General features: G+C 43.9%; 1 protein-coding gene across 2 annotated transcripts; it reads right to left on the bottom strand.

Annotated features, from left to right (window-relative positions):
• Window positions 1-26: 26 nt before the first annotated feature.
• LOC148082169 (zinc finger Y-chromosomal protein 1-like) lies at window positions 27-4,468 on the bottom strand. Of its 2 annotated transcripts, none has more exons than XM_087789283.1 (4): window positions 4,341-4,468; window positions 3,711-3,892; window positions 2,372-2,725; window positions 27-1,477 (listed from the first exon to the last, which is right to left on the bottom strand). In XM_087789283.1, exons 2-4 carry the CDS (start codon window positions 3,889-3,891, stop codon window positions 114-116), a joined length of 1,899 nt encoding a protein of 632 aa, XP_087645409.1. In that variant the 5' UTR covers window position 3,892; window positions 4,341-4,468; the 3' UTR covers window positions 27-113. The 2 variants fall into 2 exon arrangements, with proteins under 2 accessions (XP_087645409.1, XP_087645408.1); XM_087789282.1 differs by having other exon boundaries at window positions 4,337-4,461.
• Between the last annotated feature and the right edge of the window lie 11,702 nt (window positions 4,469-16,170).

The raw sequence follows: 16,170 nt of genomic DNA, 5'->3' as shown, positions 1-16,170 counted from the left end.
ACATGACCTTGAACACTGTACGCTTTTGTGAAAGTCTACTTTATTTCAACAAATCAAGAAGGAGGTCATCAGTTCTCTTCATCAGCGTGCTCCACCTGAACAGAGTTCAGTTTTCAGGTGGGTTCAGGCGAGTCCGTCTCCAGCCTCACGACCTCGTTCTCGGTGGCGACAGAGACGACCACCTCCTCCTGCTTGTAGATGGAAGGTAGGTCGCTGTCCTCGTCGAACAGGATGGACGGAGGAGGCTCCGCGTCAGGAAGTCCAACGCCGTGCATCCGCCGCTGATGCTGCTGCAAGTTCCCTCGGCGATTAAAGCGAGCGCTGCAGAGGTCGCAGGCAAACGGCCGCTCCCCCGTGTGCACGATCACGTGTCTCGCCAGCTGCGAGCGACATTTCTTGTCTTTGCCGCAAATGTGACACACAAACTTTTCTGGTAGACGAGCCCCGTTGGAGTGAACCACCTCTCTGTGCCGCTTAAGATGGCTGAGGCGGCGGAAGCTCCGGCTGCAGAACTCGCAGGCGTGCGGCCGGACCTCGCTGTGGATCATGGCGTGCACCGCCAGCAGGGACCTGAACTTGAAGACTTTCCCGCAGACCGGACACGGGAACATTGTCTGGGTTCCTGCGGACCCGCAGTGCAATGCGGCGACGCGCGACTCGTTGCTAGCGCCGACCTTCAGGTGCACTCGCAGGTGGTGCTGCTTTAGACACGCCGGGCGCAGGAAGCTGCGGAAGCAGATGGTGCAGTGGTGAGGTTTGTCACTGTTGTGAACGTTAGAATGAGCGGCGAGCAAGGCCTCCGACTTTAGCCGCTTCCCGCACACGCCGCAGGGAAAAGCCTCTTCGTCGGGCGACTGGCTGTCGTCGGTGTTGACTCTGGCGGTGTGGACCAGAACCTTGTGACGCTTCAGCTGGTACTGGCGTGCGAACTTGCGACCGCATATGTCACACAGATGGGGGCGCTCCCCCGTGTGCGACTGGAGGTGGATCTGCAGCTGCGAGCGACATTTGAACTCTTTGCCGCAAAAGTCACAGAGCAGCGAGCCCGACTCTGGCCGGATGCCGTCCAGGTGCGCCGTCCTCTTGTGGTGCTCCAGGTCGTTGGCCCGCATGTAGGCTTTTGGGCAAAGGTCACAGTGGTAAGGTTTGACCCCGGAGTGAATGACCTCATGCGTCTTCAGACGAGAGCGGCAGTTGAAGATTTTGCCGCAGACCTCGCAGAGCCACGTCTGGACCTCGCGCTGCTTCTCCAGCCTGGCCACGCCATTGGGGTGACGGTGTGCGAGGTGGTGCTGCAGGTTGTCGCGGCGGTTGAAGCGAAGCTCGCACAAGTGACAGCCGTGGGGTTTCCTGCCCGTGTGGATGAAGGAGTGACGGGCCAGACTCGACTTGTTCTTCATCACCTTCCCACAGACCTCACACACGCTGCTGTCAGGCTCCAGCTTCACTGATGCATACTGGGAGTCCAGTGGAACATCTGAGGAGAAATTCAGAGAAGATTTTAGAGCTCATCCAGAAATTCTGCAGGACTCTGTGGAGCTCCATAAACGGTCTAATATCTCCGCTGTAATTTCTGCTACAACAACCGTCTGCTGTGAGGGGAAAAGCCATGGCGTCAAACAGAAAACACCCATTTGTCAAGTGTCTCTCTTACACGACGTGTTAATGAAGGTCACTAGTATGCATGGCCTGCTAAATACTACACCATCAGGGGTGTCTCCTGTCTTCCTTTGCACTCCTTTACAAAAAAGGAGCCAAGATTATGGAACTATCATTTCAAACTGATAATAATATTTGACAATTTTACAATTAGTTTACAAAATAAAAGTGTTAGTTCACCAAAAATTCAAACTTCACTCTTTTTCTTCTCACCATTGTACTTTTGAGAGTTTTAAGCAGAAAAGGAAGTTCATTTTAATCAGCGACAGGCAAACTTCCTCCAAAAAGATGTTTTATTAGTAAGTATTTAAATAAGTCTTTTTTTTTTTTTTTTTTCAATCGTTTGCGGCAGACGAAAGTACTCTGGGTAAATATGGCGAGCGCTTCCAGTGTAGGCTAGTATCGCTATTGTTCTTCCACTTAAAAATAACATCTGATGAAAGAAAACCTGTATAGATGTTCATCAATGGTACACACAACCTACTGCTTAATAAATACTGTTGTAAACTGTGTATACGGCTGATATTGAGGGATCTTCATCTTAAGCGTTATGGTTACTGAGAGGTTTGGAGTCGATAGACCAATTTTTAGGTAAGGATTGACATGTTGGACTGTAAGAGAAGGTGATAGAAAGAGAAAACCAACAAGACTGATGACAGTGAATTTGCTGTGGCAACACCTGGACATATCAAAAGGCGGAGATGGTACTGACCAGCCGGGGGAGACCAGGTTGGATCTTGTGAGTCGTCCTCCAGTTCCTGAAGGACCTCTCCCACATCATGCACCTCCCCCTCGGGCTCAGCTTCAGTTCTGGCTCTACGTTGACGGCGTATCCGCTTCACTGGGGAGTTGTCAGCCTGCTGCTCTTCTCTCCATCGTGGAGGTCTTCTCCTCCTCTGGCTTCGCGCTCTAGCTGGAGCTTTAGAGGACAGACTGGGTGGAGGATTCCTTTGTTTGACGTACGGACTGATGTTCCTGGTCGAGGTGGTGCAGTGTTGCAGCAGAGCTCCTCCGTCAGGCCCGTCGGGTCTGACCGAGAGACACGTGAGCATCACGCCTGATGAGTCTGTGGAAAAGACCAGGTAAGACGACAGATGATGCAACAAGAACAAGAACCTGCACATATAAAATGTACATTTCATCCCAAAATTAAAATGAAGGCCAATACACCTGCTTTGATTTAACAAATTGTTTTATAAATTAACTTGACTAAATTAACATCAAAACATTTCAAATGTTTCAGTCCAGAGGGCAGAAGAATCATCTTAAAAACGTACATTTTTGATAAAGCCTATAGTTAGGAATGACTCAGGCTCTGTCTGAACAAACTCTTTTCTTATGCTGCTATAAGTTGTGGTTGCTGGAGAGAAGTCGCTTTGTTTCTCTCTCCTTGTTTCCTTCTTCCCTGCATTAGTTCATTATCTGTGCAGTTTAAAACCACACTTTTCTTATCCATCTCTCCCGGAGCTGCAGGGCTCCCATCTCGCAGCTGCTGCTGGCTCCAGGATCTTTATAACAACGACGTCAAAGGAACTAGATTTCTCTCCATGACCCTCCCTGGACTCTGCTGCCCTACTCTATACTCCACTATTTTTTTTCCTCACTCATTCTTTTATCCAGCCATCCGTGTGTCTGTCTGTCACATGTTAAGAAGTGTTGATAGAACAGGGACAAGAAAGAGATTCATTAACTGTCAGAACTTTTAGTCCAAGGAAAGACTTTTTTGTTATTTGGCCTTGACCTGATTAAACAGTTCCTCCAGCTGTTGGATGCCAACAGATAAACTTTTGAAAAACATTTGAGAACTAAAGATCTCAAAGGTACATTGTCACATTACAGTCTCGGATTCACGCTTTGGCTGTTGCTCCGAAGCTTTGGAACGATCTTCCTCTCCCTCTGTGTTTGATGGATCTACTGACTCCTTCAAGACACATCTTAAGTCAATTTTATTTGTCCAGACTTTCCCCTCATTTACTCCTACAAATAGACGGATCCAGTTTCAGCCAGAGTTCCGTGATGTTGAAAGAGCAGAGACCATACTAGAAACTCACCCGACAGCTGTTGCGTCAGCAGATCCACTTGGACTCCAGCGTCCCTCCTCTCGGTCGGGTCACTCTGGCAGCCCACCTCCCTCTTCTCCTCCTCTAGAGATTCCCACTGGCAACCCACCTCCCTGCTCCTCCTCACCACCTCCACTGTATCCGTGACCATGCAAATGTCTGGAGACGCCATCCTGTGGTGACCGGAACACAGAAAGATGAGTTAGTAATAGATAGATACACTTTATTCATCCCTCTGTGGCCTACATCGCCCAAGTAAAGACTAAACATGCATCTTGGAATGGTTTCCTTGTGTCTTAGTGAGGCTCAAACTAGGTCTGAGACAACAACAGTTTGTAAACCGTGTCTTGTGTGGCGTCCTCGCTCAGGGTGTTGGTTCTACTTCATGGCGGAACCTCTACGCAGAAGCTTTTTTCAAACTTTGAAACACAGCAGTTACAAGTTTGTCCAGAAATAAACATCCACTCCACCATATTTATTATGTAACTTCACTTCTTTATATTGAAGCAGAATAAAGTTTTTCATTTATACAAGTATAACTTTCCCCTTGTTTCGGATGCTAATGTGCTGCGCTAACGTGCTAATCCTCGGGCTAACAGTGCTAGTTTCAGTCTCACCCACTTGCTGGCAGCAGGCGAGCACAGTCGTGTGTCTGGTCCACTTGAAGGTCTGGTACTGAAGTGACCTGAAGCCCTGCAGACGTCCTTATTTGAAGACTGACATTTGTTCAAAAATGAAACCCCCTGACCGCAAAGGAAACACTTGCCGCTCAACGCAGCTGCTATACCGCCATCTGCTGGCCAGGAGGGCACAGTTAAATGAATTAAAATATGAAAAACTGGCATTACAGTGAGGTTATTTACCTTATCATGAATGGCTGGATTTGTTTCTTAATGCCATCCTTTGTCTGCTGTATGTTTACCAAATAAGAATAAATATGTTTTAATTTAATTGTAATTATTTATTTTATTTAAAGAAAAATAATTAGGCGTGGGTCTATACTAATGTATGTTTAACGCTAAAATAATGATTCTAATAATTCCATTCACTATGAATCACATAAAATAACATATCTGTATGACACGTTATGCCCGGTAGATGTCATTAAACTCTCCACACGTTAAAGTTCGTTATTCCATACTTTAATTGTAATTCCATTGTGTATTGATTTATAGGTCACTAAAAATATAGTCATAATTGGCAACTTGTATCTTAATGGATTTGTATTTGATTTTGCATTCTGTGTGGATTATATGGTAGGGGGAGGGCAGGGATTAAAAAGCAGAAGAAAAAAAATACATGAAGGGATCAACACCGGCTACAATAAAATCAAATTCCCAGACATCGTCATCTTCACGTTATTTTCAGATGTTTATGAGTCACCATCTTAATTTTTCCAATAAAAAAAATATATTGCAAAATGGAACCTTGCCACAGGTATCAGTTTTTTTTTTCTTCAACCAATCAGTTAATATGGTGTACAGAGAGTGAACGGTCATAGTTTTTACATCGTGGCCTAAACACTCTTTTTCAAGTCTTCAACCATGATTCCACTTGAGTCTCAGTCAATACCAGGCACCCCACGTCAAATCGGGGGAGAAAGTTCAAAACAGGAAAATAAAATGAATGTGCCAAAATATATGAAAAACAAAAAAAACCCTCAAATGTTCAAAAATATAACTTTAGATTATTCATTCAAAAGAATTAAAAAATGTTAAGTCAATATATTCACGTTCAAAAAACAGTTTCATATACTTTGATTACACTCAAGTAATTTCAACGTTCAATACATTTTTTTTTTTATTCAAACCTTTAAATGATTTGACCCCCTTTTGGCACTATCGATTAGTGCTTGATGATCCAGCTGTAAGTCGGGGCTTTCAAGTTTACTAAGAAGGTAGGAGATCATTTAAAATGTATAACATTTTACAATGAAGACACAATAATAGAAACATCTTTTTGCAGTTTTAACAAAGTTGTGTGCAACAATAAGGCATCACCACATTTTGGCAACAGTGGCCACAAAAACAGAAAACATGGATTTTGATTTAAAGAAAAGAAAACCAAAGTAGTGTAAATAAATAAAGAGCTGAGGCTCTAATCGAGGAGGCCTTGTAATGAAACCAACACAGTCTGGATAACTAGAGATTGCAATAGTTTTACTTTAATCCAAAAACGGGCAGACGGTCAACAGTTTTCTGAACTCAAGTCCAAACTGATCACAGTCTCTTCCTCTTTGCACGTCACGGTTTCCACACTGTCATCGAAAAGGACGGGTAGGGCTTCCTCCTGGGTGGGGACCCCCAACCCATGAATCACCCTCTGGTGCTGCTGCAGGTTTCCACGACGGTTGAAGCGAGCCGGGCAGAGGTCGCAGGCGAACGGCCGTTCACCGGTGTGAATCATGAGGTGCATGGCGAGCTGCGAGCGACACTTCTTGTCTTTGCCGCAGAAGTGACACACAAAGCTTTCGGGCAAACGTGCGCCGTTGGCGTGAACCGTCTCTTTATGCTTCTTCAGGTGACTGACACGTTTGAAGCGGCGGCTGCAGTAGTCGCACGCATGCGGTCGAACCTCGCTGTGGATCATGGCGTGTCCCGCTAGTAAAGACCTGAACCTGAAGACTTTGCCGCAGACAGAACACGGGTACGTCCTTCCCAGTGTCGCCTTCCTCCGCCGGGCAGACATCCTGTTGACCTCATTAGCTCCAACCTTCAGGTGCACTCGCAGGTGGTGTTGCTTCAGGCTAGTGCTGCACAGGAAGCTGCGCAGGCAGATGCTGCACTGGTGAGGTTTGTCGCTGCTGTGAACACGAGCGTGAGCGGCGAGCAGGGCCTCCGACTTTAGCCGCTTCCCGCACACGCCGCAGGGAAACGATGCTTCATCTGGCGATTGGCTCTCCTCGTCATTACCTTGCGTGGCATGAACCAAGTTTTTGTGGCGTTCCAGGTAGCGCTGACGGCCGAACTTGCGGCCACAGATGTCACAGTGGTGCGGCCGCTCGCCGGTGTGAGTCTGAACGTGGAGCGCGAGCTGTGACTTGTACTTGAACTCCTTTCCACAAAAGTCACACAGCAGTGAGCCGGAGCGTCCCGGCGGCACCTGCCCACCGGCGTGGACGGTCCTCTTGTGGTGGTTCAGCTCATAAATGCGCATGTAGGCCTTGGGGCAAAGGTCACAGCGGTGAGCTTTGACCCCAGAGTGAATGACCTCATGCAACCTCAGCGCCGAGCGGCAGTTGAAGGTTTTGCCGCAGACCTCGCAGAGCCACGTCTGGATCTTTCGCCTTTTCTCCAGCTTGGCTACGCCATTAGGATGCATCCGCGTCATGTGGTGCTGCAGGTTACCGCGGCGATTGAAGCGAAGCTCACACAGATGACAGGCGAAAGGTTTCCCGCCCGTGTGAATGAAGGAGTGCTGAGCCAGACTGGACTTCTTCACCACCTTCCCACAGACCTCACACATGGTGCTGTCCGGCTCCAGCTTCACCGCTGACACAGAAGAACGGTGGAAGTCCGAAGACGACTCTGTGGAGGACAAAAGTAAAAGTGGATCGCTGAGACGGGAGACGACTGAACAGACAGACACTGGCCAGGAAAACTAGTACTTCATAATCATCCGATCTAGATTCTGCCAATGGACACAGCAGACACGTAACTTGTATGAGACATAAAATTGATTAAACGTTACATCCAGGGTTTACGACAATTACACGGAGTGACTCGGGCCTTGTTCGAAAGATCTGAGGATGAACTCAAGTTAACAGCAAATATGTAACTTTAAGCACTGAAAAGTGATGTCATGTAAAAGATGTGTGGTGCACACGCCCGATACGCTTCAAATGTCAGTGGAAAAAAAGTGTTTCCTGACCACATACACATGTTCATCGTGTGACTTAGCCTTGTGCGTTTCAGGAGATACATCTGAAACACAGACAGCGTTGACCTTCAGCTTTGATGGTGTACATATGATATAATTATCTGACTTGCCGATAATCAAGTGGAAAATTCCTAACATTGGTCTGGTCTGTGTCCATAGTTCGGCCAAATATGCTTTTTTTCTTTGCTTAATGAATTCAAGAGTGAGAGCAAACGGTAGCAAGAGGGTAAAGTGCACCTTCTTCAAAAGGAGTCCAGCTGGGATCAGCCGGATCTTCGGTCTGCAGCTCTTCCTGCACATCCACACCGTCCTGCTCATGCTGCAGCTGTTCCTCAGAGGGCACTGTACATGGCTCCTCACTGACCACAGCTGTGAGGGTTCTGTTGGACGCCTGCTGTTGGCCTTTTCGTCTTCTCTTTGGTCGAGTCTGCATGAAATAGGAATCTGACAGGTACTCGGAGCGGATTGGATTTCTGATAGTTCTGGTTCTGGTGCGCTTAGTTGTACAGTGTTGCAGCAATGCTCCCCCATCTGGTCCATCTGGTCGGACAGAGAAACACTGAAGCAGCACGGCAGACGAGTCTGTAGAGAGACGGAAACACATTTGACCTTTGTTAATGACGGTGGGCGACAATTAATCAATGATTAATTAATCAGTCTCAAAACATTGGTAGATAACATGGAATTGACTGGTTTCAATCTGATGTTGGTGTTAAAGGGCAAATGTGTTGATTCAAGAGTGAGTGAATAGATCTTAGACCTCTATTGTACTCATCAGTGTGTGTCTGTACAAAACTCTTTCAACTTAAATATTTACATTAGAAAAAGTACTTAAGCCCCGCCCACTGAAAACTATTTGTTTTCCCGGAGATAACCTCGATCATCACAACCACGCTTTCTTTGCTGTGATTGGTCAAGAATGGGGGTTGGTCAGCGCGCATCATCAATCCTGAAAGTCTCCACCTCTAGGGGACTTGTTGTATAAACAAAGCAGGGCTTGATTTTGAGGTTTGTTCTTTCAGTAGAAAATATATTGACATTCTGAATAGTCGTTTAATCATATAGAAGGGGATCCTGCAGGTGAAGACAACTACCAGTTTTGCAATTTACATTCAGTTTGTTGAGTTTCACCCTGTTTTGTATCAAAATAAATTCCAAAAAAAGCAGCTAGCAAGACTCTTGTGGTGGCTCTTGGGAAGGATTGTAACTGTTCATCATTGCAAAGTGGGTTATGGTAAACAAGATCCTACTCCATTAAAAAAGGGTTTCAGTGGTGATGGATTAAGCACATTTTTAATGTACATATTTCAATTAAAAATGAGATTTGTACAAAAAGACACATACTGACGAGTACAACATCAATATAAGACACACTTGAATCAACAGATTTGCTTCCCTTTCAGCATATCTTCATCTACCAGAAGCCAGGAAGCTTCCCCTCTACTTTGTCCTACAACCTGAATTAGACTGGGGTATATTTTCTCTTTGCAGGAGCGACAGCACGATTTCCTGCGTTTCTCAATGGTTCTCACATCAGATTACTTATGTCACTCGGGCACATGTGAGGCCCTCACTCTACCCTCCTCTGCACCCCTCCACATGATGCACAACAGTGTCTGACCTGAGAGCTGCTGCGTCATCAGATCCACCTGGACTCCAGCATCCCTCCTCTCTGGCTCACTCTGGCAGCCCACCTCCCTCTTTTCTCTTTCTGGGCTCTCCCACTGGCAGCCCACCTCCCTGCTCATCCTCAGCTCCTCCTTCTGCACTGCAGCAGCCATGATGGTGCAGAGATGTTGACCTACAGATGGAGACATGAGAGTTCTGAAGCAGGTGTGCTGGACAAATCATGCTCTGGACTTTTATCTAAGAAGAATGATGCGATAGGGAAGAGAAACTTCAGAAAGAGGTTGACATCTGGATCAGGGCGGACACTCGGATCAACCTGCAGGTTTCCACACGGCTGGAAGAAAACTGTATTTTGCTGAACATTAGTGTTCATAACCAACGTTTCACATTGAACCACTAAAAGATACTTTCTACATATAAATAAGTTTAAACTTTTACTCCTGTTGTCTGTTTTGGAACTCCCAAGTATCCCCACCCAGAAGACCTCGAAGGATTTTAAGGAAAGAGGGACCCCTGGGCCTCTTCTCTCAAACTGTTGCCCCCTTAATGGTAAATTCATGATGTGCACATTTACTTTTGTTTACAATTGGATAGTTGTCATTTCCTTACAATTTGAAAGGTCACACTACTTGAATAACCAAAAAACTACTGCAGTGACATCTGTGAACATGAGAAGTCGAGACCTTTTAGAGACTCGACTTGTTGCCAACATTATGAGAGTATTTGTCAAAGCTCCAAAGCATGGCAAACGCTTTGGTTTGATCCGTATTCTAAACCTAAGTGAAGATCACATGGTCGTATGAAAGAAACACGTTTGAACACGTGACTGACATAACTGGAAACATATGAAATGTTTGAGGGAAGTCGCTTGTTTTGGAAAAGTCAGGGAGGACGAGCTAGCGCCATGCTAACCTGCTAGTACACGTTAACCCTCTGCCAACAAAGTCCGTGAAGACAAAGTAACATGTTACCTCAGAAGTAGAACATTGAAACGTATTACCTTTTGACAGACAGACACACACACAGAGCCGAAAGTCTTGTCGGAAAAAGCCGAAGCTGCTATCTTTGGCTAATCATCGGCGTGTTCTTCTTCTGCACATCAGCAGCTACTTCCTCATAACAGCGCCGCCTGCTGGTCACGCTGTCTAGAGTTAGCCCTCGCTGAAAGTTTGAATAACTTGTCACTCCCACACAAAAGATCAAAACAGCTCAATTTCATCATTCTAGATTCTGAAATATGATAATGATGTTAGTGAAATAACAGAGGTAAGCGTGTGCAGTTTCTACACGCGTGTTCTGGATGATGGTGTTGAAAGAGGAGTCCATGAAGAGCAGACTTAGGGGTCTTTCTTGTGCAGGTGGGTGAGGGTTGTGTGGCCCATTTCTGGAAAGGTTGCTGGTTCATATATTGATAAGGCTTAATTCTGAAACATGGCCCTCCTTTCAACACCTGGCAATCAGTGTAAGGGCAAAAGTTCAAAGGTCAGAATTACATATATCCATTTGCTTGACAAATAAATAAATCCTTATTTCAACAATAGAGCTATTTAGAGCTATATTGTTGGACCAAGTTTAACCACTTGATATAGAAACGTATTGAAAGGGTTTAGGAAAATGACCAAGTCAATACAGAGCCACAAACATCACCTGAGATCTATTTATAGTTCAAATTGATCAGATAATTGATCAGTTAAAACGATGGCTCGTCAGTATCAGTCCGTGCCGCTACAGTAAGAGCTTGTTCCCCGATTAGTCAGACGTTAAAACCAGAAAAACGAACAATAACACATCCTCTTGTTCAGCAGTGAGACTCCAACCTTTGGTTCGTCTCGTTCATGGTGAAGTCTGTACTGATACAGCTCTGCAGGCATGCGTCCTGTCTACAACATCATCACAAGACATACTATACATGAATACATTCTTTGCCTTTGTGAACCAAGGTTAGCCCTGAAGGCTACAGAACCAGGTAACATTATGAATCGGGGGCTCACAAGTTCCGGCTTTCGCTTGGTGAGGTCTGGGTCTCTGTGTCCAGCGCTGAACTGGTTTCTTTCAAGTGTTCTGAAGAAACGAAAAACGGATAAAATGTAGTTCCTTCTCATGTTCTTAATTTCATTTTTTTTATTTTCTCGCAAGTTTCTCCTGATTTGCTGCATCCTGGTTCTCTGGTCCTCTGATGAGACATTCTGGACACACAGACCAGGGTAACCTGACTTGGGTTAACGGTGAACCCTAACAGTAAAATCAATCAATTATAAAACATTTCCAATTGATCAAGAACATTTACTCAGGTATTAATTGTGCTGAATATATATATTGTTTACTCTTGTCCATTTTGTATAATTTTGTTATGTTTCCTTATGGTTATGATTTGTCTTACCTCTGCGTGTTGTAGGCAGAATAGTGCCAGATGATTGCCAATGCAGAGCGGCCTTAGCTCGACTTAAATGTGAACAAAAATAAACAAAAGTGACTATTGCAGTCTCACAGCTGCACAAGATGGTGTGCTGCTGGCGTGAAACTCTTTCACTTCTGTCAATACCTCCACCTTCACTAGTTCATCCAGGGTTCAGATATTGAGTGTTTTCCTACAAGTGCCTCCAGGGTCTTCACCTGAACATCTAACTGGACGGGACTGACAATGTTTGGAGTGCACAGAATGCTCCTAAGGACCTCCATGATTCTATGGTGGCATCAGCCTTTTTCTTTGGATAATCTGATGGTCGGGATCACAGAAACAGGCTGGACAGATAGGGTGAGCCAGCTCTGTACGGTGCTGCTCTCTGGAGTCAGTGGAGGAGGTGCGTGACAGTAAGTAAGTAAGTACGTAAGTAAGTAAGTTATGGTTATTTGTAAAGTGCCTTTCTAGACCAGGGTCACAAAGCAGAACAGAACATTGAGGAAATCCACACAACAGATCCGCTGCTTCACACCGAATTTTATTGGCAGATACACTGAAACTGCACTAGATAGGTATGACTAGAACCATTCTAACACAGACCCAGACAGTCCCACTTCATCCCTCAGTCTTCTTAGCACGATCTGGTGATTTAACTGTGTCAAAGGCTGAGGACAGATCCAAGAGAACCAGAACAGTGTATTTACCCGAATTAGCTGTCATCATGATGTCACTGGACATCAGTCTTTCGACAAAGTCTCTTAAGACTCAGGAGATCTTCATTTGTCCAAGGGCACCTTTTATTCTGAATAATAATAATAATAAGAGGACTGTGACCAAGCTTTTCGTCCATGAAGGGCGAACCTGTGCCTCACCTTCAAAGACTGGTGGCATGAACAGCACCTTTAGTATATTGCCAGACTTATTCATTTTGCTTCATGAAAGAGATTCCAGCGCTCCTCACTGCCTGCTGTTGCAAGGTTATATAACAAAAACCCATGACGTTTTCATTTGCGTTTTTATCTGCCTCACCCCACTGCTGTACTGTGTTCCTCCTGCTGGGAAAAATACTATATTGCAAAGAGGGAAAAATAAAGGAATATAAACATCTGGGAGTATAAAAATAACATTTTAAAGTTCAAAACTTGCTCTTCATCAGGCACTCGAGAACGATCCTGGACATGCAGAATTGCACGTGCAAAAACTGGTGGACCCGCAGTAAGAATTAATGTTGATCACATGTTTAACAATTGAACTGAAGTGTCATTTTCAAAAAATCTGCCAAAAACCCTGGAAAACCTCCGAAGCAACGAACAAAGCTAACATGACTTAATGGCCCAGGCAAACAATATGGCATCAATCAGTCTGTGATTAGCAACATCCACGAACAGCTTTGCAGTCAAAGCATTGGTGAAAATACAGCATCTTCAGGTGGAGGCTGCAGCTGCAAACTCAGGTAACTCTCTCTCCACCGTCAGCTTGGGAGACTCCCGAGAACACACTCTTCACAAACATGTTCCTCACGTCAGAAGGATCCTATACACTTCTTCAGCCACACCACAGAAGCCACCACCATACAGTTTCCCAACCCGACAAGCAAAAAGGAGTGTGTCCGCACTCTTCGTGGCATAAAGCACTCAATTATTATTATTTTTTTAAACATCTTTTTATTGATTTTCAGATATTAAGACATACATTTTGACACACAAAAAAGGTAGAATACAAAAACAAAGTCTCGGAAATAAAGACCCCCCACTCACCTCTACACATCAGGGCTTGACAAAGACAGATAAATAAAATATAACAATGGTAAAACATTCTTATAAATATATATATACATACACATAAAACGAATCAATTATAAATGTACAAAGATGCACAATAATATACATTTTTACAAACAGACAAAAAAACCAACAACAAACAAACAAACAACGATACTCCATACATATGACGGTAAAAACAAAAATAGAACCCAAACTGTTAATGTCTTATGCAAGGTTCAGTTCTTTAACGTGCTGCATGAATGGGGATCAGGTTTCATGAAACTTCTCCAAACAATTAGACCGACTGTATTTTATTTTCTCTAACTGCAAAATAGAGAGAAGTTCATGAACCCAACTCTTAAAGCACTCAATTATTTTAATCGCACAAATGCATTATTATCCGATCTGCATATTTCCATCTCCATCAACAGACTCTGCGTCTCCGTCACCCTAACACCACCCCCATCCTTGCTCACAGCATTGTAACTTCCCAATCTTGACCCACTCCTCTTCAGCCTGCCTCAAAAGTCCATCCATAAACTGCAACTGGTCCATGAAGACGGATTGTTCTGCCAAAACTCTGGCAGTTTCATGTGTCTGGTAAAGCCCTTCAGCTGCTGAAGTTCATGGACTTGCGGTTCACTGCCTCTGGAGAAGAAAATACATATTTTCCTCATTAGGAAGGGAACATGTCCAGAAAATGGGTCACCAATGTGGCAAGACAAAGAAACAGGTACTGTTGGGAGTCTTTATTAGAAGTGCGTTTGAACAGGGAGAAACAAAACGGCTCCAAACTATAAAGTTGCATGACACACCTCTTCCTATAATCAACTGGGTGAGCGAACCCAAACCTAAGTGACTGCCACATCATTACTAGAGATGTTTAGTTAACACTGGGTGTCAGTGTTGTTCTTGCTAGAATTATATATATAGATTTTTTTTTAATCATTTTACAAGATAGAAAACCTTGATTAAAATACATTTTCAAACCGTTAGGAGTAATAGTTTTATCTTAAGGTCAAAATTATATTTGTGCTCAACGCATCTCTATATTGTTATTTATTTACACTTAATATGAATTGAAATTTAAACTTGAAAAGGTATGCTATACATATATATAATACACACGTTCTTTTTTGAATAAATAGTGTGAACAAAATGTGTTCCTGTGTGTATGTTTGTGTTGCTGAAGAAGGAATGATGGGATATTAAGCATTGCGAGTTGCAAGTTGTTGATGAATAATGCAATATGATGCTCTTTTTATCTTTTTCTTTTCATTTTGTTTCCCTCCGCTTATCCAAGTTCGGGTTGCTGGGCAGCAGCTTTGGCAGGGAGGCCAAGACATTCCTCGCCCCAGCTACATCATCTAGCTCCTCCCGGGGGACCCCAAGGCATTCCCAGAAATAGTCTTTCCAGTGCGTCCTGGTTCTGCCTCTTGGTCTCCCACCAGTGGGATATGCCCTGAACACCTTACCAGTAGTGATGTGCTGATGAAGCTTCATGAAGCAGTGTCATTATTTTCAGAGCCCACTAGATGGCGGTCTCTGCACAATTTTCATTTGTTTTGAACAACTGTTCCAATGGAACATCACATCGTTTTTAAACTGATGGCGCCACCTACTGACCTCTTAACAACATGACAGTGCTTCATGAAGCTTCATCAGCACATCAATACTTACCAGTGAGTCTTCCTGGTGGCAGAATCAGAATCAGAATCAGATTCCCAAGTCACCTCAACTGATTTGGAGGTGCTGATTCTCATCCCTGCTGCTTCACACTCTGATTTCAACCTTTCCAGCGAGAGCTGAAGGTCCCGGTCTGGTGAGGCCAACAGGACCACGCCACCTGAAACAAGCAATGCCACCAAACCATTTATTTTTCACGCCTTGAATTTCAAAATCCAAGCCTTGCCTCACTTACCGAAACGCAAATGAAAAAAGATTATCAGTTTTTCAAGTGATTATTTGAAACGTGTGTTGAATCTAGATGATTGATTACAGTAAAGTTGTCATATCCTTACACTTCCAAACAAAATTTGTTTTTTGTAAAAGAATGCTTGTGCAAAGGTGTCGTTTATCACCATAAAACAATGATTTGTATTAATTACGTTTTTCAAACAGTTGTGTATTTGTGCTACGTCACATCCGTCAAAACATTGTTAGTTAACATTTGTGAATATAGTAATATAATCTTAACAATGATCGATTGTCTCTGTCCTATTGCTGACGGAATGAGGCCAGTGTGTATTCATGTGTTAATACTGTATTCTGTTTATCCTGTTCTGACGGGCATCTATACACTGGCGGCTTGTTTTATGATTATTGTAGGTGGGGATCTTTGTGCTAATACATTTACAGTCTAAACTTTCACAATATATCACTTTAATGTAGAAATCAACACCTTGACAGCTGAAGATGACTAATTATGAATGTTCATCATTCTCCTTGTTTAGTTACAAATTCCAAACACACTTAAATTATACCATGATATACATCATAATATAATATATATAATAATAATAAATCTGCGTGCTGGTCTCGAACCGGCGAAACCCCATAAACTTAAAAATTGGCGCGCGCATCTCTCAGGTGTTATGGCTACCATAGGGGGCGCTGTTTTCACGCCCTAAAATCTTATTCAGAGACGACGCTGGAATGGGTTTAATATTTAGATATGAATTAAACATTTTGGTTTGTGTTTAATATTATATATAGATTTAACATTTCGATGTTGGTTTTGGTTTTGGATTCAATTGCAGTTTCTAAAATGTGATAAATA

This window comes from Callionymus lyra, chromosome 4, assembly GCF_982586985.1.
Source record: "Callionymus lyra chromosome 4, fCalLyr1.hap1.1, whole genome shotgun sequence".
NCBI classification, from domain to species: Eukaryota; Metazoa; Chordata; class Actinopteri; order Syngnathiformes; family Callionymidae; genus Callionymus; species Callionymus lyra.
This window is presented reverse-complemented; position numbering and strand designations above follow the sequence as displayed.